The sequence below is a fragment of the Scyliorhinus torazame genome, chromosome 12, assembly GCF_047496885.1.
Source record: "Scyliorhinus torazame isolate Kashiwa2021f chromosome 12, sScyTor2.1, whole genome shotgun sequence".
Lineage (NCBI taxonomy): Eukaryota > Metazoa > Chordata > Chondrichthyes > Carcharhiniformes > Scyliorhinidae > Scyliorhinus > Scyliorhinus torazame.
This window is the reverse complement of record NC_092718.1, coordinates 214,746,736-214,773,391: the sequence shown is the minus strand read 5'-3', so window position 1 is coordinate 214,773,391 and position 26,656 is coordinate 214,746,736. Positions and strand designations below refer to the sequence as shown.

Genomic DNA, 26,656 nt, shown 5'->3' with positions numbered 1-26,656 from the left:
ATTTGAAAAAAGATTATATCTCTGTACAATTTCTCTGGGGTCATCTCTGGTACCTCAACTAAATTCTTATGAGAGCTCTGTGAATGTTGGCAGTTTAATCCACCTGAACTCAATCTACCCAGCATACAATGTCAGCAAAATGCAACTTTTATCAGCAGGCAACAGAATGAGTAGTAAGAATTAATGCTGCTCCCCTCACCTTATTCTGAGGCCCAACTGTTGCCACACCTTAAGTCTACCAATGATGCTGGGCATTTAGGATAGGGGTAGATAGAATGGAGGGAAACATTCGCAAGACACTCTCAGCTGTTAGGTTTACTGGGGATATCAGTGTGCAAAGCTGCATTGCCTAACAATTTAAATTTCCCACTTTTTAATGCACCTCCTCATTTCATAAAATATTTTAAAAATGAAACAAAATCCTAACTCACAGCTCAAAGGCAACGTCATGCTCCATGCAGTCACTGTATTGCACCTGGAAAACAATATCAATTCATTAGTACAATGTATTTCAACATAGGTATTCCTCTGCATAATGTTGTATAGTTTTTGCTATTTACCAATATCAAAAATTAGTTTATTTCCACAGATCCCAAGAAATTTGTGCACGGTAGAAGTAATTTTTCAGCAGTTGCACGGCTATTGCATTCTCCTTCCAAATCCTGATTTGGACCCGTTCCCCAATTTTTTTTCCCGATGTTCCTGCCTTTCCGATTCTACACAGTTCGGTTCTATGCAATCTTTGACCTACAGCAGGTTCTGGGCTTATAGGTACACAAATTGTTGATGGTGGCAGGGCAGGTTGAGAAAGTTGTTAATAAGGCATATTGGATTGTGGGATTTCTAAAGAGAGACATGGAGTACAAAAGCAAGGGAGTTAAGGGGAATCTTTAGAAAACGTCGATTTAATCATCAACCGGCATACTATATTCAATTCTGGGCACCACACTTTAGGAAGGAAGAGAAGGTCACGTCGAGAGTCACCTCGTCCAATTGCAACCTATCACCTAACTATTCTAATATCGTTTTCCAGCACTTGGCCCATAGCCTTGTATGCCTTGGCACTGCACGTGCACATTTAAATATTTCTGAAATATTATGACGGTCTCTGCCTCCATCACGCTTTCAACAGTGTTCCAGACTCCCACCGCCCTCTGGATGAAAAAGGTTTTCTTCACATCCCCTCTAAACCTCCTGCCCCTTACCTTAAATCTATGCCCCCAATTAATTGATCCCTCCACCAAGGGGAAAGGTTTCTTGCTGCCTAATTTATCTATGCCTCATAATTTTATACATTTCAATCATGTCCCCCTTTGAGTCTCTTCTGCTCCAAGGAAAACAACCCCAGACTATCCAATCTCTCGTCAAAGTGGGTGCAGGAAAGATTCTTTGGTTCCAGGCAGGAGGGACTGTCTCCTTAAAGAGATGGTTGAGAGGAGAACTAGAGGGTACTTATTTACGGTCAACAGAAAAAGCACCAAAGGTGACATGAGAGAAAAAGTTGCCTCCCATTCTCTGATTTCTAAATTTAGCAATTCATCGCTCATGTGCCAATTATATTTTCGGGGGTATCTACTCTTTTACTCTGGATATTTTTGGTTTCCATGTTTCAGACTATCCTTATAGGTTAACTTCATCTATGTTAATTCTCATCAAGCCCAGGAAATGAACAAATTTAGCTACTGGTTTATTCTTGCATTTTCACACAACGTGCTTAGTTCTTCAGAAGGCAGAAAACATTGCACTAGAATTTTACTGCCAAGCAACCACATTTTATAACAGTTAAACTTTGCTAACACACTAACAGATTCAAAAACAGCTTCTTCCCCGCTGTTACCAGATTTCTAAACGACCCTCTTATGGACTGATCTGATCTCTTCACACATCTTCTCTACTGAGTAGTTCTTACACTCTTGTATACTTCACCCGATGCCGTGACTATGCATTTACATTGTGTATTTTATGTTTGCCCTATGTATTTTCTTTTCATGTACAGAATGATCAGTCTGAACTATATGCAGAACAATACTTTTCACTGTACTTCAGCACACGTGACAATAAACAAATCCTATCCAACTTAGCTGATACCTTATGTAAAAAATAGTAAACAACTGCTTTGATAAATTACAATAACATTCTTAGATACCAGTTATTTTCCCTTTTCATCCACCATTTAGAGAAGCTAACCACCCAATCCTTTTGGGAGGTTCGGAGAGAAAGGAGGTCAAGAGGGATTTAAGTAGACAATTCCAGAATATGCTACCTGGGCAACGGCAAGCCAGCAATAATAGGGTGGAGGTTGATGAGCAAAAGTCCATCAGAGAAGAGTTTGGGCCGAGCTGGAATTTGGGGATAAGGATCTGTAGAGTTGGAATGGATACAAGTGATGTCATGGGGGATATTTAACAAGCGTGTTAGGGGAATTGGAACCAATATGGGTCAGCAAGGACAATGGTGCGGAGGCAAACAAAATTTGGTACCAGATAGTGTACAGTGTGATAAATGTAGGAATTTCAGATGTATTGTACTATATGTATTTGGTGCAGTACGGGTTAAAACCTGGTTGAGTGTGTGTGACTGCGCAGTCACGGTTTTAAAGATCCTGATATGAAAGGCAGCAAGCTTTTTGGAGACAGAGGTGCAGTTGAATCATCGTAAAAGTTGGGCTGGTGGAATTTTGTTTATATAAAGAAGGTTCCCTGGAGAGTAGATAACTAGAGAAATTATGTTTGGCTCAGTAAGATGGTATAGTTAATGGGAGGAACCAGAGGCTGAAGCAGTCAGGTGCTAAGTTTTCAGGTTCTGAATTCAGTTAAAGATTTGACTGTGCACAGACCAGCAGCTGCTCTTAAAGCAGTGACTTTTGATCTGTCTGTGAACAGGAGCAGTTTTTCTCAAAACAGAAAGTTCAAGATTTGCCTGTGAACAGGCCAGGAGCAGTTTCTCCCTTTTTTTAAATTTTCCAATTAAGGGGCAATTTAGTGTGGCCAATCCACCTACCCTGCACATCTTTGGGTTGTGGGGATGAGACCCACGCAGACACAGGAAGAATGTGCAAACGCCAGAACGGCAGTGACCCGGGGCTGAGAGCGAACCCGGGTCCGCAGCGCCATGAGGCAGCAGTGCGCCACCATGCCACGAAAGAGTACTTTCTCAAAGGCTGGCCGATTAAACTTTACACAGACAGGCAAGAATCTGCAAGCTGTTTCCTAACCGAATTTCTCTCTCTCCAAAAAGTCTTTTAAAATCAACCTCTATTAAGCAAGTATTTCTGGGTCTTTAAAAGTGGATTTTGACCCAAGATGAGTGTTGTTTGAGTGGAGATAAACATAGCAGTTAGGAGTTATTGTTTCATTGTATTGTTAAGCATTGTTCAATGGGCAGTTGTAAGTTGTTTGCTTGTATGAGGTTAAAGTTATTTTAATCCTGTGTTAGTAATAAAGTTTGTTATAATATATCATATCCCTATTTGTGCATGGAATCGCTCCTGGAGCGAGGTACCCTTTCCTCAGTCTTATAAATTAAATGATAAAATTGAGGTTCCTGTCAAGAACCCTTGAAACAGGGCAGCACGGTGGCGCAGTGGGTTAGCTCTGCTGCTTCACGGCGCTGAGGTCCCAGGTTTGATCCCGGCTCTGGGTCACTGTCCGTGTGGAGTTTGCACATTCTCGCCGTGTTTGCGCGGGTTTCGCCCCCACAACCCAAAGATGTGCAGGCTAGGTGGATTGGCCACACTAAATTGCCCCTTAATTGGAAAAAATTAATTGGGTACTCTAAATTTATTTTTAAAAATTATCCTCAAAACTGTTAGGGTCTAGTCCGGGATTGTAATAACAGGCTGTTGATTTTTTGATCAACCGATGTTTAGCGTGTGCAAAGAGTGACTGATCACAATGCATCACTAGAATTCCCCTAAACATTCTCTCATCCTCTTTTGAAGATGTTTGTTCATGCTGGGATGCAATTCAAGAGGGACCATTAATATTCCTGTACTTCAGTGAAGTGACTATTCTTCCTATATCAGCTTAGTAAGTACAAGGCAGCCTATATTCCATATCCAGACCTAATACCGCAAATGTGGTTTTCATATCGCTGAGACACACATTATGTATCGTTAAGCAGTTATTGCTGTAATAAAAACAATCAGACTGTGTATATAACAAATTGAACAGTTGTGTATATTCATGGAAATGATTAGCACCTTAGTTACAGCTCCAACCATATGCAGTTCTACAGGAATAGCGGCAAATGTTCAACAGCGAAAGCACTAATGCAGAGTCTCGTAAGAATTCTTTTCTCATCATGTCATTAATTACAAAGTAACAAGCCTATTAATTATTTTGCAGCTAACAGATTTTGAATCATCCCACAGCCCATAAATTTCAGATTTTATGAACAATAATTTACAACCTCGAACAAGTTAAGTCTATGACTGCCGAGAAATACATGGATTCAAATAGATAAACAAACAAAAGGAGTCACCCAGAAACCATGTAAAAAGCTGTAGCACTTTTTTGCTCTTCCTGATATTGCCATTTTTCTTCATCACCAGTTTGATTCCTTTTCATAGGGTATGAATTTGGACCATTCTTGGTTTGACGCAGGTACTTATCCTGGCCTTGGTTCACCAATGGCGCTGTACGAGTTATGATTTTTCAACCCATTCATTTTGGCTCAACCCAGCTTGTTGCTTTTGACTGTGTAGGAGATTTTCCAATTGACACCGTACCCGTTTTGGGGTACATCCAAATTGATACATTAACAGATATTTAACATTTTGATTGCCACTCCAATCACTATTCTACATGATTTGTCTGAAATGGGTCCTGCCGATATTCCAGCAGAACTAAGTACTAAGACTTGTGCTCCAACTCTTGCTACATCCCTAGCCAGGCTGTTCTAGTACAGCTACAACACTGGCATTTAAAACTGGCGATGTGAAAAATCGCCCCAGGCGTGTCCTATACACAAAAAGGACAAATCCAACATGGGCAATTAATGTCCTAGTCTCCTGTCAATCATCAGTAAAATTATAGAAGGGATCATCAACTGGGCTGTCAAATGGCACTTGCTTACCTGTTCACTGACATGGGTTTTGCCAGGGTAACTCAGCTCCTGGTCTTATTACAGCATAGATTCAAATACGGACAAAACAATTGAACTCTGGAGGTGAAGTCAGAGTGACTCCCTCAACACTAAGGCAGGATTTGATAGAGTATGGTATCAAGGAGCCAGAGCAAAACTGGAGTCAATGGGAATCAGGTGGAAACCTCTCTGCTGGTTGGAATCGTATCTAGCACAAAGGAAGATGGTTGTGGTTGTTGGAGGTCAATCATCTCAGCTCTAGCACATCACTGCAGGAGTTCCTCAGGGTAGTGTCCCAGATCCAACCATCTTCTGCTGCTTCATCAATGATCTTCCTTACATCACAAGGTCAGAAAGGGGGATGTTCGGACAGCACTGTGGCGCAGTAACTAGCACAGCTGCCTCTCACCATCGAGGTCCCAGCATCGATCACAGCTCTGAGTCACCGTCTGTGTGGAGTTTGCACATTCTCCCTGTGTTTACGTGGGTTTCGCCCCCACAACCCAAAGATGTGCAGGATAGGTGGATGGGCCACGCTAAATTGCCCCTTAATTGGAAAAAATGACTTGGGTACTCTAAATTTAAAAAAAAAAGAAGTGGGGATGTTCACTGATGATTGCACAATGTTCAGTACCATTCGCAACTCCACAAATACTGCATCAATTCACATCCAAATGCAGCACAACCAGGACAATATTCAGGATTGGGATGATAAGTGGCAAGTAACATTTGCCCACACCCACACAAGTGCCAGGCAATGACTCTGTAACGAGAGAATCTAACCCCCACTCTCCCCCGGACATTCAATGGTATAACCATTGCTGAATCCCCACTCTCATCATGGCAGGTTACCATTGACCAGAAACTGAACTTGACTAGCCATATAAAAACTGTGGCGAGAGGAACAGATCAGAGGTTAGGAATTATGTGGCAAGTAACTCATCTGCAGACTCCAAGGTACAAGTCCGGAATGTGGTGGAATATTCTTTCCTTGCCTCCAACAACACTCGAGAAGCTCAAAGCCATCAAGGACAAAAGAGCACACTTGTTTGGCACTCCTCCCATAGGCATTCACTTCCTCCACCACCGAAACCCAGTGGCAGAAATGTGTACCAAGACTCCTCAGGCACCACCTTCCAAACCCACGACCGCTACCACAGAACTATAGAATTCCTAGTGCTGAAGGCAGCCATTCGTCCCATCGAGTCTGCATCGACCCTCTGCAAGAGCACTCTAACTAAGTCTACTCCCTCGCCCTATCGTTGTAACCCCATCTAACCTGCACCTCTTTGGTCACCAAGGGGAAATTTTATAATGGCCATCCACCTAACCTGTACATCTGTAGTTTAGACTGTGGGAGGAAACCGGAGCACCCGGAGGTAATCCACGTAAACACTGGGAGAATGTGCAAACTCCACAGTCACCCAAGACTAGACAGAACCTAGGTCCCTGGTGCTGTGATGCAGCAGTGCTAACCACGGTGCCGACCAGAGGGGACATAATTGCAAAACCCCTCCCTTGTTTGATTTGCCAAAGCAATCTCATCATCTGGTAGGAATGCTTTGTACCTGCAACAATAAACCAGTCTCTTTCACGGACTGTCTCTACTGTAAATCGAATTTCTTCTGGTTAACTGACGTACTTTTGTCTGACAATTTCGTCATGTTTTCTTCCACTCCCTGAGTCGTGGCCTTTTCCTTCTCTTCCAGCTTGTTGTCAGCACAAGTTTCTCATTGCTCAGAAACTGCTGCATTCCATCGAATCACCCCCATCTACAAGGAGAAGGGCACAGATGCATGGGAACACCACCACTTACAAAATTCTAATCCAAGCCGCACGCCATCCTGACTTGGAAATAAATCACCATCCTTTCACTGTCACTGGGTCAAAATTCTGGAATACTCTCCCGAACAGCACTGTGGCTGCACATACACCACATGGATTGCAACGGTTCAAGAAGGCAAGGCCATCATCACCTTCTGACGGGCAATTAGGGTGGGCAATAAATGCTGGCCTAGCCAGCGATTGCCTCATCCCATGAATGAATATGAAAAAATCCTTGTGTATTGCTGCCTTGTTTAAAAACCCCAAGAAGGGGACTTCCGGGTGCGGCGATGACCAGCTAAGTCGCACGTTTCGGCACCTCCCGTTGAAACTGACTTTTGGGCTCTTATTAGGAGCCCCAACGGCAATTTTTAACGGCCAAAATCATTGTGCGGTGAAATAGGAGGGAATCCCCCCGGATAAATATGGATAAAGGAGAGGATAGCGGCCGGATTGCAGTGGATCCACTGGAGCAGCGGCAAGGAAGGGAAGCTCGAAGCAAGATAGCGTTGGAAGGTGGCTGTTTGGTATGGGGCCCGGAGCAACAAGAGTTCCTGCGGCGCTGTGTGGAAGAGCTGAAGAAGGAGGTGTTGGCCCCGATGCTACAGGCGATTGAAGGGCTAAAGGAGGCGCAGAGGACCCAGGAGTTGGAGCTTCGGGTCGTGAAGGCAAAGGCTGCGGAGAATGAGGATGAAATACAGGGCCTGGTGGTAAGGACAGAGACGCACGAGGCACAGCACAAAAGGTGTGTGGAGAGGTTGGAAGCCCTGGAGAATAACTCGAGGAGGAAGAATTTAAGAGTCTTGGGTCTTCCCGAAGGCACAGAGGGGGCGAACGTCGGGGCATATGTGAGCACGATGCTTCACTCGCTAATGGGATCGGAGGCCCCGACGGGCCCTTTGGAGGTGGCGGGAGCTTATCGAGTTCTGGTGCGAAGACCAAAGGCAGGAGGAATACCTCGAGCCATAGTGGTGAGGTTTCACCGCTACAATGACAGAGAGATGGTTCTAAGATGGGCGAAGAAAACTCGGAGCTGCAGGTGGGAGAACGCGGTGATCCACATGTACCAGGATTGGAGTGCGGAGGTGGCGAGAAGGAGGGCAAGTTTCAACCGGGCCAAGGCCGGTGCTCCACAAAAAGGTTAAATTTAGAATGTCGCAGCCGGCGAGACTGTGGGTCACATACCAAGGGAAGCACCACTACTTTGAGACGGCAGAAGAGGCGTGGACATTCATTGTGGAGAAGCTGGAATAGTCTGGCGAGAGAAAAAGCTTCTGTAATAAAGTGGTGGGGTGATTATGTGGGACGAGGAAGGGGAAGGGGGTGGGGGGGGGGGAATTTTTTCAATTTTGTAACTTTTCTCTTTTCCCCTCGTTTTGCGGGGGGGGGGGGGAAGAGAGTATGGGGAACTGTGGGCGCCGGCGGGAAGGAAAGGGGAAGGAGAAGGGAACTGCGCCATCAGGGGTGGGGCCGAGTGGGAAACGCGGGCTTTGCTCCCGCGCTATGGTAATTGTGGCGGGAGCGGGGACGCAGGAAGGAGGGGGCCTCGCACAATGAGGGGCAGAGGACAAACGGGGGAAGCTGAGGTCAGCCAGAGTTTGTTGACTTTGGGAGCAACATGGGGGTGCAACTACGCTAGAAAGGGACCTAGCGGAGGGGGGGGGGGGGGGGGGGGGGGCGGGGGGGAGAGTTAACTGGGTTGTTGCTGATAAGGGGAAGGGGGAGCTGTTATGGGGCGGGGTGGTCAGGACGGGAGAGCACCGTCGGTGGGATATACGGGTGGAACCGGGTGAGGAGCTGGGTTAGAAAAGGGGGTGGCTAGTCGACATGGGGGGGGGGAAGAGAGGAGGGTAAAGAGCCCCCCAACCCGGTTGATCACGTGGAACGTGAGAGGGCTGAATGGGCCGATTAAAAGGGGCACGGGTACTCGCACACCTAAAGAACTTAAAGGCAGATGTGGTCACGTTGCAGGAGACGCACCTGAAACTGGCAGATCAGGTTAGACTCCGTAAAGGATGGGTGGGGCAGGTGTTCCATTCGGGCTTAGATGCGAAGAATAGGGGGGTGGCTATTTTAGTGGGGAAACAGGTACTGTTTGAGGCAAAGACCATAGTGGCGGACAGTGGGGGTAGATACGTGATGGTGAGTGGCAGACTACAAGGGGAGGCGGTGGTTCTGGTGAACGTATACGCCCCGAACTAGGATGATGTAAACTTCATGAAGCGTATGCTGGGGCGTATCCCGGACCTGGAGGCGGGAAAGCTGGTAATGGGGGGAGACTTCAATACGGTGCTTGATCCAGGGCTGGACCGGTCTAGGTCTAAGAACGGGAGGAGGCCGGCAGCGGCCAAGGTGCTTAAGGACTTCATGGAGCAGATGGGAGGAGTAGACCCGTGGAGATTTAGTAGGCCTAGGAGTAAGGAGTTTTCATTTTTCTCCCATGTTCACAAGGTGTATTCATGGACAGACTTTTTTGTCCTTGGAAGGGCACTGATTCCAAAGGTGACAGGGACGGAGTACATGGCCATAGCCATTTCGGACCACCCTCCACATTGGGTAGATCTGGAGGTAGGAGGGGAAAAGGAGCAGCACCCCCTCTGGAGATTGGATGTGGGGTTGTTGGCAGATGAGGGGGGTATGTCTAAGGGTGAGGGGGTGTATCAAAAGGTACCTGGAGCTTAATGATAACGGAGAGGTCCAGGTGGGAGTGGTCTGCGAGGCGCTGAAGGCGGTGGTCAGAGGGGAACTGATATCCATAAGGGCCCATAAAGGGAAGCAAGAGAGCAAAGAAAGGGAGCGACTGTTGAGAGAACATCTGAGGGTAGACAGGCAATATGCAGAGGCACCGGAGGAGGGACTGTACAGGGAAAGACAAAGGTTACATGTGGAATTTGACCTGCTGACCACGGGCAAGGCAGAGGCACAGTGGAGGAGGGCGCAGGGAGTACAGTATGAGTACGGAGAGAAGGCGAGCCGGTTACTGGCCCAACAACTGAGGAAGAGGGGAGCGGCGAGGGAGATAGGTGGGGTGAGGGATGAGGAAGGTGAGATGGACCGGGGAGCGGAGGGTAAACGGGGTGTTTAAGGCATTCTATGAGAGGCTGTATAAGGCTCAGCCCCCGGAAGGGAAGGAGGGAATGATGCATTTCCTAGATCGGCTGGAATTCCCGAAGGTGGAGGAGCAGGAGAGGGCGGGACTGGGAGCACGGATTGAGGTGGAGGAGGTGGTAAAGGGGATTGGGAGCATGCCGGGGGGGGGGGGGGGGGGGGGGGGGGGGGGGCGGGCGGGACCGGATGGGTTCCCGGTGGAATTTTATAGGAAATACATGGACCTACTGGCCCCGCTTTTGACGAGAACCTTTAATGAGGCCAGGGAAAGGGGGAAGTTGCCCCCGACCATGTCGGAGGCGACGATATCGGTACTCTTAAAGAAGGAAAAAGACCCGCTGCAGTGCGGGTCTTACAGGCCTATTTCCCTCCTGAACGTGGATGCTAAGCTCCTGGCCAAGGTGATGGCGACAAGGATAGAGGATTGTGTCCTGGGGGTGGTCCACGAGGATCAAACTGGGTTTGTTAAGGGGAGACAGCTGAACACGAATATACGGAGGCTGCTAGGGGTGATGATGATGCCCCTGCCGGAGGGGGAGGCGGAGATAGTGGTGGCGATGAACGCTGAGAAAGCATTTGACAGAGTGGAGTGGGACTACCTATCGGAAGTGTTGAAGAGATTTAGTTTTGGAGAGGGGTTTATTGGATGGGTACAGCTGCTATATAGGGCCCCGGTGGCAAGTGTGATTACGAACAGGCAGAGGTCCGACTACTTCCGTCTTTATAGAGGGACAAGACAGGGGTGTCCCCTGTCTCCGATACTGTTTGCATTGGCAATTGAGCCGCTGGCCATAGCACTGAGGGGCTCTAGGAAGTGGAGGGGAGTACTCGGGGGAGGAGAAGAACACCGGGTATCATTGTATGCAGATGGTCTATTGCTGTATGTTGCGGACCCAGTAGAGGGGATGCCTGAGATAATGTGGACACTCAGAGAGTTTGGGGAATTTTCGGGGTATAAATTGAATATGGGGAAGAGTGAGTTGTTTGTGGTGCATCCGGGGGAGCAGAGCAGGGGAATAGAGGATTTACCGCTGAGGAGGGTAACAAGAGATTTCTGGTACTTAGGGATCCAGATAGCCAGGAACTGGGGAACCCTACATAGGCTTAATTTAACACGATTGGTGGAACAGATGGAGAAGGATTTTAAGAGATGGGACATGGTGTCCCTGTCACTGGTGGGCAGGGTGCAGGCGGTCAAAATGGTAGTCCTCCCGAGATTACTTTTTGTGTTCCAGTGCCTCCCGGTAATGGTTACGAGGGCTTTTTTCAAAAAAATTGAGAAGAGTGTTATGAGCTGTGTGGGCTGGGAAGACCCCGAGAGTGAGGAGGGGGTTTTTGCAGCGTAGCAGGGATAGGGGGGGACTGGCACTGCCGAGCTTAAATGATTATTATTGGGCCGCCAATATCTCAATGGTGTGTAAGCGGATGGGAGAAGGGGAGGGAGCGGCGTGGAAGAGACTGGAAATGGCGTCCTGTAAAGGAACCAGCCTACAAGCATTGGCGACGGCGCCGTTACCGTTCTCCCCGAAGAAATACTCCACAAGTCCAGTGGTGGTGGCAACGCTGAAAATTTGGGGGCAGTGGAGACGGCATAAGGGAATGACGGGTGCCTCGGTGCGGTCCCCGATAAGGAACAATCATAGGTTTGTCCCGGGGAGAATAGATGGGGGATTTAGAACATGGCAGAGAGCAGGGATTGTGCAACTGAGGGATATGTTCCTAGACGGGACGTTTGCGAGTCTGGGAGCGCTGACGGAAAAATACGGGTTGCCCCAGGGGAATGCATTTCGGTATATGCAATTGAGGGCTTTTGAGGCAACAGGTGAGGGAATTTCCGCAGCTCCCGACGCAGGAGATTCAGGATAGAGTGATTTCGGGGACATGGGTGGGGGATGGTAGGGTGTCAGATATATACAGGGAAATGAGAGACGAGGGGGAGATCATGGTGGATGAGCTGAAGGGAAAATAGGAAGAAGAGCTGGGGGAAGAGATCGAAGAGCGGCTGTGGGCAGATGCCCTTCGCAGGGTAAACTCTTTGTCCTCGTGTGCCAGGCTTAGCCTGATACAATTCAAGGTCTTGCACAGGGCAAGTAAATTTTTCGGGGTAGAGGATAGGTGCGGGAGATGCGCAAGAAGCCCAGCGAACCACACCCACATGTTTTGGTCATGCTCGGCACTGCATGGGTTCTGGGTGGGGGTGGCAAATGTGCTTTCGAAGGTGGTGGGGGTCCGGGTCGAGCCAAGCTGGGGGTTGGCTATATTCGGGTTTGTAGAAGAGCCGGGAGTGCAGGAGGGGAGAGAGGCTGATGTTTTGGCCTTTGCGTCCCTAGTAGCACGGCGATGGATATTGTTAATGTGGAAGGAAGCTAAACCCCCGGGCGTGGAGGCCTGGATAAACGACATGGCAGGGTTTATAAAACTGGAACGGATAAAGTTTGCACTAAGAGGTTCGGCCCAAGGGTTCACCAGGCGGTGGCAACTGTTCATTGACTATCTTGCAGAACGATAAAGGAACTGGAAAAGTAGCAGCAGCAACCCGGGGGGGGGGGGGGGCTCGGGTGTGTTTTTGTATGGATATTTTTACTTGGATATGTATATTGGCTTGTTTGACTTTATTATTTGGGAGAGTTAATATTTTGTTATGGCAGTTGCCATTTAGTTTATATATTATTTATTTATTTGTTAAAAACGGTCACTATTATTTATATTGTTTTTATTGTTGTAAAAGGGAAAAAATTTTGTACTGTTTTGTTTGGCCGAAATTTTTTTTGAATAAAATATATTTTAAAAAAAACCCCAAGAAGCAACTGTATGAAAAAAAAACCTTCAGTAATAAAATTGTCAATTGTATAAACATACTTGTACAACATAGGATTTGCTGATGTTACCTACGGATGTCAAACGCACAGTAATGCTGCCAAGATTTCTCTGGCACCTCACTATATAAAATAATAATGAATTTAGTTCCAAGATTAGTCAACGCTGCCTGTTTGTACTGTTATTGTTATCGGGTCACAAGATTTGCGATAACTGATTAATTCATTTGCATGGATTTCTGGGAGTTTTGCCATCGTTACACGGATTACACACCCTTTTAGGATTTTCCAAAAGCCAGTGGCCTCAGTCGCAGGAAATGACATCACTGAGGGGCAAAAAGTTTTTCTTCCTGTGAGTGCCAAGTAAAGATAGGACAATCAGACCAAGCACTTAAAATTCCCCACTGATGTCTCTCTCTTTACTCCCCTCAAGATAATATAGATCCATTTCTGCAAGATGCCCTCTGGGACCTCACACTTTGTCGCCATTTCACGTGCGGATCTAGACAAAGAGTGAAATATCAGCCAGAAGTGCTGCTCTTTGCCCGTTGGCCCCTGAATGAATGACAGGTAACTACAGATGGATTGAAATGCTGTCCTTTGTCAGGTGTGGCTCAGTTGGTAGAACGCTCGCTTCTGATTCAGAATGTGGGCAGCACAAGTGATTAGCACTGTGGCTTCACAGCGCCAGGGTCCCAGGTTCGATTCCCTGCTGGGTCACTGTCTGTGCGGAGCCTGCACGTTCTCCCCGTGGCTGCGTGGGTTTCCTCCGGGTGCTCCGGTTTCCTCCCACAGTCCAAGACGTGCAGGTTAGGTGGACTGGCCATGATAAATTGCCCTTAGTGACCAAAAAAGATTAGGAGGGGTTATTGGGTTACGGGGATCAGGTGGAAGTGGGGGCCTTGACAATATTTATCTATTAATCAACATCTCCAAAATGTATAATCTGGAGCTTCCTGCACGCAAATTGGCTGCTGTATTTCCTACATTACAACAGTGAATACACTCCAAGAGCACTTCATCGGCTGAAAAGCATTTTGACATGCATCTTACTTGTGAAAGTCATGATAGAAATGTTCTGATTTCTTTTAAATACTCACCGCCTTTGCACCATCGCCGTATTGAGAGGCAAAGCACTTTGTCTCTCTTCACAGTGTTCAATGAACTCAACCACACCATTACTCATTAGCCCCTCTTCAGTGATACACATTTTTGGCACAGCCCTCACTGATTCAATTCCTATCTGCTACAGCAGCTTCTTGTCAGTTGCTAACAATGTTCCATTCCCCTCTTTTCTTCACCAGTATGTGGCTGTGCAGTATCTTCAAAATATATGTGCCAATAGTTACCTTTAATACACCTTCATCAACTCCCCCCCCCCCCCCCCCCAAAAAAAACTACAAAACACCCATCACCTCGATGCCACCCCAAACTCCACCTTGGAGAAAGTCCATCATCCAGAACTCCACTTGCTTACCTTCCAGCCCACATTAATCTCACTCATTTATCAACCATATTCTTACTGGTCCGCATTGACTCCATATAACTCTGCTCCACTAATTCACTTTATTTCTATTCTGTCATATGTGGCAGAGTGTTCAACCACCTTATTTCTTCACACAGAAATTCTCTCCCTAAACCCTTCCACATTAATCTTTATCCACATCCAAATACCTGAAAATCCTTACTTGCGACACCCACTTGTAAAATACAATAGAAGGATATTGAACTACATTGAAAGAGCTGCACAGGCAGGCTAATTGTCAAAGGTTAATTCTGATAGCCACTAAAAGGGACTTAATATGTCCAAACATCTGAGTATTAACAGAGCAAAGCAAGATGTGACATATACCAATGCTGGTTTTAAGGAAGATACATTTTCTTCTAAATATACATTTTAATGTGCTTGGAGCTTTAAGCTTTTCTCATATTTGCATCTAGGACAAGGGTCACTGATTAAACAATGGTTAAGCAAGTTACATTCCATTATTACATGTGATTCTAGGAATTTTACCAATGTTTTCAGAATTGCATTCTTAAATCCTGTCTCATTTACCCAGAAAATAAAGACATTGAATGTGAGCCAAAATCAGCTCAGACTGCAGTAATCTTCAGTGTCTCTGTCCTTGCTGACATGCAGGCAAATTATCTTCACCATGGCACACCATCTTAAACTCTGCAGGAGCACTATTTTACTTTGCTGCACAAGAAGTTAATTGTACTAAGAAACCGTCGATAATTCTTTACAATTCAAAACAGTATTTAGACAGGTCAGGGACCCTGTTCAAACCTCCTTCTATGTTTTTTTAATAAATTTAGAGTACCCAATTCTTTTTCCAATTAAGGGGCAATTTAACAGTGCCAATTAACCTATCCTGCAAATCTTTGGGTTGTGGGGGTGAAACTCACGCAAACACGGGGAGAATGTGCAAACTCCACAGACCGTGACCCAGAGCCGGGATCGAATCTGGGACCTCGGCGCCATGAGGCAGCAATGCTAACCATTGCGCCACTGTGCTGCCCACCTTCTTCTATGTTAACAGTCTAACAAAATCAGTTATAAAAACAAGTTCCTTTTATTCTCACAACAATGTTAAATTTATTTTATTAAAATAGTCAAAAATCAACAAACCCTTAGCTACAAAATGACAATACTTTAATACTGTTACTATATATAACTTTCACTTCCCCTTCATCCGTTGGCTCCCTTCTCATCACAGTATCAGCTAACTTTAAATTTCCATTTCCTTTGTGCAAATAAACAAACATTAAAAAAGATATTGAGTAAATCACAATTACTCATAACCTATGTACTAATAATGTACCCGCAAAGGAACCCACACAAAACACTCACTGAACTTATTACAAGGTTATGATGGTGTCCTTCCTGACATTTTGACCAGAATGAAAGATTTTCCCCTCCAACTTAATGTTTGCAAACCAGAATAATACTCTCGCAATCACTATCTGCTCTCGCCTTAACTTCTCTAAATTCCCGAGGGCAGCATGTGGCGCAGCGGACAGCACTGGGACTGCGGCGGAGGACCCGGATTCGAATCCTGGCCCTGGGTCACTGTCCGTGTGGAGTTTGCACATTCGCCCAATGTCTGCGTGGGTTTCACCCCACACCTCAAAGACGTGCAGCTTAGGTGGACTGGCCACGCTAAATTGCCCCTTAATTGGAAAAAAAAATAATTGGGTACTCTAAATTTGTTCCATGGCTTCCACCCCAGGTTAGGTACAGAAGAATGAATTTTTGTCAGTAATGATCGACCTTGAACTGAGTTGCTTGCTTTTTCAATCTTTCCCAACCATGGGTCCCTGCAAAGTTCCCTCTGCTCCTCCAACAACTCCTTTGCTTTTCATCAGTTAATCCCCCCCACTCCATCATTGATAGCTGTCCCTTCAATCTCCATGATCTGGTTTAGCTCAGTGGGCTAGAAAGCTGGTTTGTGATGCAGAACAAGGCCAGCAGCTGAGAATTCTGAACTCTCCCTCCGTGTACCCGAACAGGTGGCGGAATGTGGTGACTAGGGGCTTTTCACAGTAACTTCATTGCAGTGTTACTGTAAGACTACTTGTCACAATAAAAGGTTATTGTACCTTGCCTTTGAAATTCCATCCCCAAATCCCCCCACCCAAGAACTTTTTCCTTCAACCAAGCTCCTGGGCCCCTGTCCCTCCCACACATTTTTCAGATCTTCGTGATGTGTCGCATTAGTTTCCTAGCACCACACAAGCAGCTTTAGAATGGGGCGGCACTGCGGGACAGTGGTTAGCACTGCTGCTTCATGGCGCCGAGGACCCGGACTGTCCGTGTGGAGTTTGCACATGCTCCCCGGGTCTGCGTGGTTCTCACCCAAAAATGTGCAGGTAAGGTGGATTGGCCACGCTAAATTGCCCCTCAATTGGAAATTTTTTAAAGCGTTACAATATCTTTTCATGCAAGAGCTACAGAAATACAAGTTGTTAAATTGACCCAGTCCTGCAGCTGGAGGGTTATAATTGGCCCTTGCACCCTCGGTAAGAAAGAAAAGGTTACCCATCTAGTGCTTCCCAGCACCAGAAAGGTACATAGGTTGGCTTTAGTGATGATAAAATTGGAATTGACTGCAATGCCTGTTAACATTCAAGCTCAAAGTTCACATATGATGATACGCCACTTGGATGGTGTGGTGCTAGCAGCAGTGAAAATGGTTTCTCAATAATAATTAGCACCTTGTGACAGGGAGGATAATTATCCAAAACATAGTGATGCATTACTCTTATGTCATAAACAAAGTGGCTACAATTCTATCTATGGAGGCAATCATGTCCTACAGGACCGAGAATAAAGATTGGCCACTTAAACACAGCGAAGACAAGGGCAGCACGGCTGCGCAGTGGTTAGCACTGCTGCCTCACAGCGCCGAGGAGCTGAGTTCAATCCCGGCCCTGGGTCACTGCCGTGTGGAGTTTGCACATACTCACCATGTCTGCATGGGTTTCACCCCCACAGACCCAAAATATGTGCAGGGTAGGTGAATTGGCCACGCTAAATAAATTGTCCCTTAATTGGAAAAATAATTGGGTACTCTATATTTTATTTTATTTTTAAACACAGGGAAGACAGTTGGGGATGAGGGAACAGATCATCTGCCTTTAACTTGGAAAAGTTGCTCAATGTAACTTAGAAATATTCAATACCCAGGATTTACTTTAACTTCTGTCACTTGCTTAAGAGGACACCTCAATGACTCGACAGCACACAAAACTTAAAGATGGACCTCCATAATAGTAAATAATTATTGTTGGACATCCCACCCCCCAAAAAATCAACGAATGTATCCAGCAAATGGCTGAACCATACAGAGGGTTGCAGGTTTAGACCCCATGGCTGGATGATGTTACAAATGATCTCTCTACCCTTAAGTAAAAGCTTGAAATCTGTAGTTATATATATTTCTATTTAGGAGGTACCAAAAGGCAAATGGCACTAATGAATCCCTGCTTAGGTACAGTTACAATAACTCTGGCAAAGGAGGGGATCAGAAGAGAGAACACTGGCAGGCAATACTTGAAGGGAAAAATATAAAATTGTCATTACCACAATTATTAGAAATTATAAGTTGAAACTTTAAGTCACTGATGCAATATTTTTCACAGGTAACCTACATTAATTCTTAAGCATTTAAATTAGCTATGAAATATGCATAAAACAACATTTCCCATACTTCGATGCTGAAGAGGTTGACTCAACACGTTTGATCAAAACCACGATAATTTTGCTTCTTACATAATGCCCTACATATTAGGCTGCAAACTGTGTCCAATGATGTACGCCATCTTTGGGGTAAGAAGAATTCACCACTTGCAACTAACTGCCTTCCAACAACTCAGGGAAATTTAACCACTCACCATGCTTTTGCTTCGACTGGATGCTGCCTAGAGATGGGACAGGGTGGAGTCAATCACACAAATTTCTGAGCCATTCAAAAGATTATTCGCCTCTCTACATTTTGCAATTCATTTATGATAAATAGGGAAGCAGTCTTTTTGTTTCGAACAATGAAGTTGACAATATGCAAGGTATCATATTCCATGGCTTATCACAATCTTTATTTACATTCAAAACTCAAGATTTCCCTGTGTGGATGACTTCAGCTTCTTCCTCTAGCCGATATTGTGATACTTCATCGTCCTGATTTTTGATGTGATGCAGTATTCACTTCAATGGTTTTCAAAGTTATAAGATCAAACTTACATGAGGGAAGTCCAGCAGACATGCGGACAATACCAATGAGCTTAAAAGGCAATTAATGCTTTTCAAGAGACAAGTGACAGAGACAGTTACAAGGTAGGTAGTTGGGGTTAAGATCCATTTAAGGGGTGTGCTTGTTGAGCCTAAACTGTAACCACATTCGAATTGCTCAAAAAGAACAAAATACTACAGATCTAGAAATCTGAAATAAAAACAGAATGTGTTGGAAATACTCAGTAGATCTGGCAGCATCTGTGGAGGTCTGAAAGGTTAATGCTTCCTCTCGCCACAGATCCAAGTATTTCCAGCATTTTCATTTCTTTTATTATTATTTTAAAAAAAATTTTAGAGTACCCAATTCTTTTTTTCTAATTAAGGGGCAATTTAGCATGGCCAATCCACCTAGCCTGCACATCTTTTTGGACTGTGGGGGCGAAGCCCACACAAACACAGGGCCACTCGGACAGTGACCCAGAGCTGGGATCGAACCTGGGACCTCGGCGCCGTGAGGCAGTAGGGCTAATCCACTGCGCCACCGTGCTGCTCGTTTTTTAATTCTAATTGCCCAGGTCACCATTGAAAAATTGATGCAACACAAGGCACTTACTGCTTCAGAAATCAACTTCAGTAGAAGAAATACATCCTGCCATGTATTTGACAAGAACGTCCTAGCAAAGATAATACTCTCCCGCATCTATGCACCTCCCTCATAAAAGTGCTAATAAATGATCCAACACATCAACGTATAAGAGTTCAAAACTTCAAACACTTATCAAACCCATCCCACAATGCAGTATTAGAATCCCAAATCAGAAGCGTTTCCAACTGTCTAGTCATTGAGTGACTACACTTTTAGCAGGTTTCTTCCCTGCCATTTTGAAGATAGATTCTGCACACCTAAACAATTTAATGGCAATTTACTGCGTTTTGCAGCAGATTGCGCTTTATTAACAAGCCACTTAACATTATGAAGAACTGTTTTGCAAAGCTGCCATGCATCATGACCTTGCACATCAGTTTTTTCTAAAGCTTAAAAAAAAACACCCAATAATGTGAATGCAGACTGTCTAAAAGTAGGTGTGCTCAATTGTTTGATTTAAATGTTGTGTTTGTTTCACCATCTGCAGTGGCATGATTTGAACCTGGGCCCCACAGCATTACTCTGGATCTCTGGTATACTAGTCCAGTGAGAATACCACTATGTCACTACCTTCCCTAAATTGAACAGTATCTTTCAAAAGGCATTTGGATATAAACTTGCTAAAGAACAAAACTGCAGGGCTATTTGGAAAAATCAAGAATGTAGGTGCAAATAGTTCTTTTAAAAGAGCCAGCACAGGCACAATGGGCTGAATGGCTTCTTTCTGTACCGTATCATTCTATGGTCAGGATGGCTGAGTGCTTTAAGGCGCTAAACTCAAGGTGTGTCCTCCATTGCCCTTGAAGATCTGATGATTGGGGGCCGATTTAGCTCACTTGGCTACACTGCTGGTGTGTGAGTATAACAAGGCCAGCAGCGCGGCTTCAATTCCCGTACCAGCTGAGGCTATTCATGAAGGCCCCACCTTCTCCAACTTTGCCCCTCGCCCGAGGTGTGGTGATCCTCAGGTTAATTCACTACCAGTGACTCCCCCTTGACTTTTTACATCATTCTAAGTACCACTCCCTCCTAACTTTGCTGAAATTGATTCAGGTACCCAAGAGTTCCAATTTTAAATGTTTATTCTTCTTTTTAAATCATGTGGAGACTTCCTCTTCACTACAGGATCTTCTTCAGCCCTACAATCCTATCCTCGATTTTGCCATTCCTCTACTCTGGCATTCTATGCATGGCCCTCTTCCCTTATGTTCCATCATTATTACCCATGCCTACACTCATCTAGGCTCCACACAAATACCCTCCCAAACCCAAAGGAACTCTTCTTTGATAAAGCAATTGATCAATCCTCCCCATCCACCACTTTAGACATGCACCCTTCCACCAACAGAACATGGCTACAAGAATACCATCTGCAAGGAGTGCTGCATCTCCCAAATCTGCAACCTCTGTCACCTAGAAGAACAAGGGCAGCAGGTACATGGGAACACCACTACCTCAAATGCCAACTATACCATCCTGACATGGAAATATATTGCGCTTCCTTCATCGCTGTTTGCAAAGTCCTGGAACTCCTACCGAGCACCACACACAATACAACCATTCAAGAAAGCAGCTCATCACAGCTCAAGGATAATTAGGGATAGACAATAAATGCTGCACTTGCCAGTGACACTCATCCCACGAATAAAAATAAATCTCCTCCTTTGCCTTAACATCTGATTACGCCTCTGTGAAATGCCTTGGGACATTGAGTGTTCCCTAGGTAAGACACAAAGGAGTAAGATATTTCATTTTTGATTCGTGGATTTTGCGGCGGCGGAGAGGAGAGGGGTCACCTTCAGTATCACTGACATCAACAAGTACACTATACAATGCATTTCATCTTGACAGCAATCTGGACTAGTCACAGGTGTATGAAGGATGCAATTTCTTCAGAAGTCCAAATAGCGATTTTAAAGCTAATAGCCAAATCTGGAGTACATACATAAATTTCCTGGATGCCCCAAAAAACTCCATTAACCTTCATTGGCCCTTTTGCTGTAATTGGATGGAAGTTGCAGCAATTTATTACTCAAATGTCACTAAGCTGAGAACAAGGTCGCTCTCACACAAATAATGGTAAGAATTAAGGCTTGTGTCCAGAGAACTGCACAAATCTGTAGGTTCAGAAGAGGATGCAAAACTATATCTTCAGCAAACGTGACATCATTAAAGATTAGAACTTTCAGATGTCTCTAGCATGTACTGTAAAATATCCATAACTGGGTATAATATTCATTAGTGTTCCACAGAAAGTGACTTATTACATTTCAGCAGAGGGCAGCACAGTGGCGCAGTAGTTAGCACTGCTGTCTCACAGTGCCGATGACCTGGGTTCGATCCCGGCCCCGGGTCACTGTCCGTGTGGAGTTTGCACATTCTCCCCGTGGGTCTCACCCCCACAACCCTAAATGATGTGCAGGATAGGTGGATTGGCCACGCTAAATTGCCACTTATTTGGAAAAAAAATAGAATTGGGTACTCTAAATTTACATTTTTAAATATTATTACATTTCAGCATACATTCTCATTACAAATAAACATTTGCTGTTTCAGGTGGTCAAAAACTAAATCTGGCAGCACTGCGGCGCAGTGGGCTAGCCCTGCTGCCTCATTACAAATGTGAGGTTATCCATTTTGGTAGGAATAACAGCAAAAGGGATTATTATTTAAATGATAAAATATTAAAACATGCTGATGTGCAGAGAGACCTGGGTGTGCTAGTGCATGAGTCGCAAAAAGTTGGTTTTCAGGTGCAACAGGTGATTAAGAAGGCAAATGGAATTTTGTCCTTCATTGCTAGAGGGATGGAGTTTAAGACTAGGGAGGTGCTGCTGCAATTGTATAAGGTGTTAGTGAGGCCACACCTGGAGTATTGTGTTCAGTTTTGGTCTCCTTACTTGAGAAAGGACGTACTGGCACTGGAGGGTGTGCAGAGGAGATTCACTAGGTTAATCCCAGAGCTGAAGGGGTTGGATTACGAGGAGAGGTTGAGTAGACTGGGACTGTACTCATTGGAATTTAGAAGGATGAGGGGGGATCTTATAGAAACATATAAGATTATGAAGGGAATAGATAGGATAGATGTGGGCAGGTTGTTTCCACTGACGGGTGAAAGCAGAACTAGGAGGCATAGCCTCAAAATAAGGGGAAGTAGATTTAGGACTGAGTTTAGGAGGAACTTCTTCATCCAAAGGGTTGTGAATCTATGGAATTCCTTGCCCAGTGAAGCAGTAGAGGCTCATTCATTAAATGTTTTTAAGATAAAGATAGATAGTTTTTTGAAGAATAAAGGGATTAAGGGTTATGGTGTTCGGGCCGGAAAGTGGAGCTGAGTCCACAAAAGATCAGCCATGATCTCATTGAATGGTGGAGTAGCCTCGAGGGGCCAGATGGCCTACTCCTGCTCCTAGTTCTTATGTTCATGGCACAGAGGTCCCAGGTTCGATCCCGGCTCTGGGTCACTGTCCGTGGTGGAGTTTGCACATTCTCCCCGTGTTTGCGTGGGTTTCGCCCCACAACCCAAAGATATGCAAGCTAAGTGGATTGGCCATGCTAAATTGCCCCTTAATTGGAAATAAATGAATTGTGTACTCTAAATTTATTAAAACAAACTTAAGTTATCTGCAAAATGTCATGTGGACAATAACAGCAAATGCTTGCCCTTGATCAAATTTCACTGCCAAATCAAAATCTAGCTTGAGAAATTTGCGCTATGCAACAATTGCAACTTTGCACAGAAACAAATGCACAGCTTTGCAGAAAACAATCCTAAAACGAGAAGTAAATTTCCTCGGACTTTGTAAGGAAACTGAATTGCCTTATTCGGTCACTAAACCAATTGCTCCTTGTACTATGTAAGCAGCAAAGTCGCGGGTAGAATGGTTTTAAAACATTAAAGTTCTGCCTTCAGTGTCTTCTGGCAAAATCCAATGACGGCAACTCTGCCAGACTACATTTTAACAAACCACCAGAAGGTGTGCAAGAACAGTCAAGGGCAACGAACTGTTCATTTATTTCTCCTTCGAAAGCATTTCTGCGATTTGGCACCCACTCTACCTTGAAACAGTGCAACTGGAATTAAGAACTCAACATACAAGAGATCACAGGCACTTTTCAGATCTGTCAAAGCAAAAACAGCAACATTTGTGGACATTTGGGCAGTGCGGTGACACAGTGGGTTAGCACTCCTGCCTCACGGCGCCGAGCTCTCAGGTTCGATCCCAGCCCCCGGGTCACTCTCTGTGTGGAATTTGCACATTCTCCCCGTGTTTGCATGGGTTTCGCCTCCACAACTCAAAGATGTGCAGGGTAGATGGATTGGTCACGCTAAATTGCCCCTTACTTGGGAAAAATGAATTTATTTTTTAAAATTGTGGACATTTTAGAGCTAAATTCACACAGTATGTGATTGAATCGTAAGATGCAAGAAAGAAGATTCACAAGAATGGTTCTGGGGATGAGAGACTTCAGTCGTGTGGATAGATTGGAAAAGCTGTTCTCCATCAGGAAGAAGTCTTACAACACCAGGTTAAAGTCCAACAGGTTTGTTTCAAACACTAGCTTTCGGAGCATTGCTCCTTCCTCAGGTGAATGAAGGAGGAAGGAGCAGTGCTCCGAAAGCTAGTGTTTGAAACAAACCTGTTGGACTTTAACCTGGTGTTGTAAGACTTCTTACTGTGCTCACCCCAGTCCAACGCCGACATCTCCACATCATGGTCTCCATCAGGAAGGTTGAGAGGAGATGAATAACAGAAATGTTCAGAATCATGAGAAGGTTTGGAGAAACTGTTCCTATTGCAGAAGAGTTGAGAACGAGAGGGCACCGACTTAAGGTGAAGGGCAAAAGATGAAGGGCTTTTCACAGTAACTTCATTGCAATGCAAGCCTACTTGTGACAATAAAGATTATTATTAAAAGAACCAGAGACGACATGAGGACGACCATTGTTATCAAGTGGTCAAGATCTGGAATGCGCTGCCTGAATTGTGGTGGAGAAAGTTTTTCAAAAAGAATTGAATAATTACCTGGAGAAAACATTTGCAGAGTGAAGGGCAAAAGATTGGAGAACGAGGCTAGCCAGATTCCCCTTGCAGAGAGCCAACATGGACATGAAAGGCCGAATGACCTCCTATGATGGGCAGCATGGTAGCAAAGTGGTTAGCACTGTTGCTTCACAGCTCCAGGGTCCCAGGTTCTATTCCCAGCTTGGGTCACTGTCTGTGGGGAGTCTGCACGTTATCCCCGTATCTGTGTGGGTTTCCTCCCAAAGCTGTGCAGGCCATGGATTGGCCATGCTCAAGTTGCATCTTAGTGTCCAAAAAGGTGGGGTGGGGTTACGGGGATAGGGTGGAGGTGTGGGCTTGGGTAGGGTGCTCTTTCCAAGGTGCAGAGTCGATGGGCTGAATGATCTCCTTCTGCACTGTAAATTCTATGATTTTGTAAGTCACATTGGAGTCACCACAGTGACTCATCTTTCTCCAGCCCAAATTCTTTGTTACATGAGAAGTCAAGTAAACATGAGCATCACAAAACGTTATCCACCAGATAAAACTTACAATGGAATTGGAAGATTGTTTAAAATCACAGGACTGACTCAATTATCCTGCGGTCAGACCCAACGAATTGAGCTTAAAAGGCGGCAGGAGTGGATACACTAATCAGAATTAGCACTTTCTATTCCTCGTGAACAGCCCATTCGGTTCCAGCATGTTTAAAATCTTTGTTACAAACATAAAACAACCGTGTTCCGGTTATTACTCACGCGTGGCGGGCAGCAAGCTGGCTATGTGAGTTGGAGGGCCGCGGTGTAATTTTAAACAGCAGCCTAAATACTCTGGTGGAGCAGCCCGGAGCCAAGGGGGGAGTTAAGTTCTGTCACAGACCTCCCGACAGGTGCTGCCAGCAACGCCTCACAACTGCGAGTGCGGGAAGGTGGGATATGCAATCATTGCAAAGAGGTTCCTGCGGCAAGGATTTCCCGGGGGGGGGATAAAGGGGGTTTAAAAAAAGAGGGCTAGGATTTCATGAACGATTACACTTTTGGCCAGTTCGGGTCCAAACCTGCACAGCTGTTGGACCCAGAGGCGCGCGGGCCGGGTGTGAATTTATCCCCTTGCTGCAGGAATGTTATATACATTTGAGTTTTTTTATTGCATTGAATAAGGTGCAGATCTGCTGCTGCTGGGTTGTTGTTGCTCTCTGGCTCTCCCCAGGGTCTCTCTCTGCCCCGGTTGCAGCCGCCTGCACCTGTCTCTCTGGGCTGGGTTGGGTCGCCTCCTCCCTCGAGCTCCAGGAGCTGCCACGAGCGCACAGACAGCGCGCGCCAGCCGGCCGCCGCCGCCAGCGTCCGCTTCACACCCCACCTGCCGCCCTCGGCCACCGGACCACGCTGCCGGCTCCTGCTGCAACGGGTAGGCCCACAACCCCGCCGCCACTCGGCCCTTTCACCCTCGCCGGGCCACTCGGGCAAAGGGGGGGGGGGGAAGTGCCCCCCCCAGCCCGGCTTCACTGCACACACCCCTCTCCCCGGGGCCTAGCCCGACAGGCCTCGCCTTCACCTCAGGCGTTCTTTCTCTCGCCGCCGCGACAATTTTTTTCTTTTACCTCTTCCAGATCCTCGTCCGAGCCGCCTTCATCCTGCTGGTACTCGGGGTCCAGATCTATGTCGAACACCCCGGCCATGTCTCTCGGCTCCCGTGCGTCGCTCTCCCTCGCGCTTCCCTGGCCCGCCCGGCTTCGCTCCTCATGGGTTCCACTCGCCCACCATCACTGCCACCGCTGACGACGGCGACGTGCGCGGCCTCGCCACGGGGGCGCGCCGCCGCCTCAATTTCCTCCGCCCCGCTCGACGCACACGTGGGCGCGCAATGCGTCGCACGCGACGTCCCTGCTGCGGTGCGGCGGGACAGGACGGGAGCATGCGCACTCTCGACCAGCGCAGAAGCCCTTCAGAACCGACAGGTGGGCACAGTAAGAACTCTTACAACACCAGGTTAAAGTCCAACAAGTTTGTTTCAAACACTAGCTTTCGGAGCACTGCTCCTTCCTCAGGTGAAGGGGGGGTGGCACGGGAGCAACTCCAGCCAGTTTATTTTTTTAAATTATATAGATACATTTAGAGTACCCAATTATTTTTTTCCATTAAGGAGCAATTTAGCGTGGCCAATCCACCTACCCTGCACATCTTCGGGTTGTGGGGGTGAAACCCACGCAGACATGGGGAGAATGTGCAAACTCCGCACAGTGACCCAAGCCGGGAATTGAACCTTGGACCCTGTGAGGCAACTGTCCTACCGTGCTGCCCAGATTGTCCAGCATTTTCTGTTGTTGTCCCAACACAAGATTAGTGGGAAATCCCTTCCACAGAATAGTGGTTCCCATTGCCCCATGCTAATAATGTGGATGCATTATTTACCTGCAGCGAGAATAACAACAAGCACA

The 26,656-nt window shown here is 46.0% G+C and overlaps 1 protein-coding gene across 2 annotated transcripts in view; it reads right to left on the bottom strand.

Moving 5' to 3' along the window:
- The window catches only part of rps6kb1b (ribosomal protein S6 kinase b, polypeptide 1b), a 108,712-nt gene extending 82,697 nt beyond the window's left edge, over positions 1–26,015 (bottom strand). The window contains exons 1-3 of one of the 2 annotated variants that reach the window (XM_072469923.1): positions 25,820–25,985; positions 6,728–6,857; positions 432–475 (exon numbers count right to left, since the gene is read on the bottom strand). In XM_072469923.1, coding sequence (XP_072326024.1) covers positions 432–457 — 26 coding nt within the window. In that variant the 5' untranslated portion in view covers positions 458–475; positions 6,728–6,857; positions 25,820–25,985. Of the gene's footprint in view, positions 1–431; positions 476–6,727; positions 6,858–25,819 lie in introns of both variants that reach the window. The other variant, XM_072469922.1, reaches the window with a different exon arrangement.
- Positions 26,016–26,656: the final 641 nt, after the last annotated feature.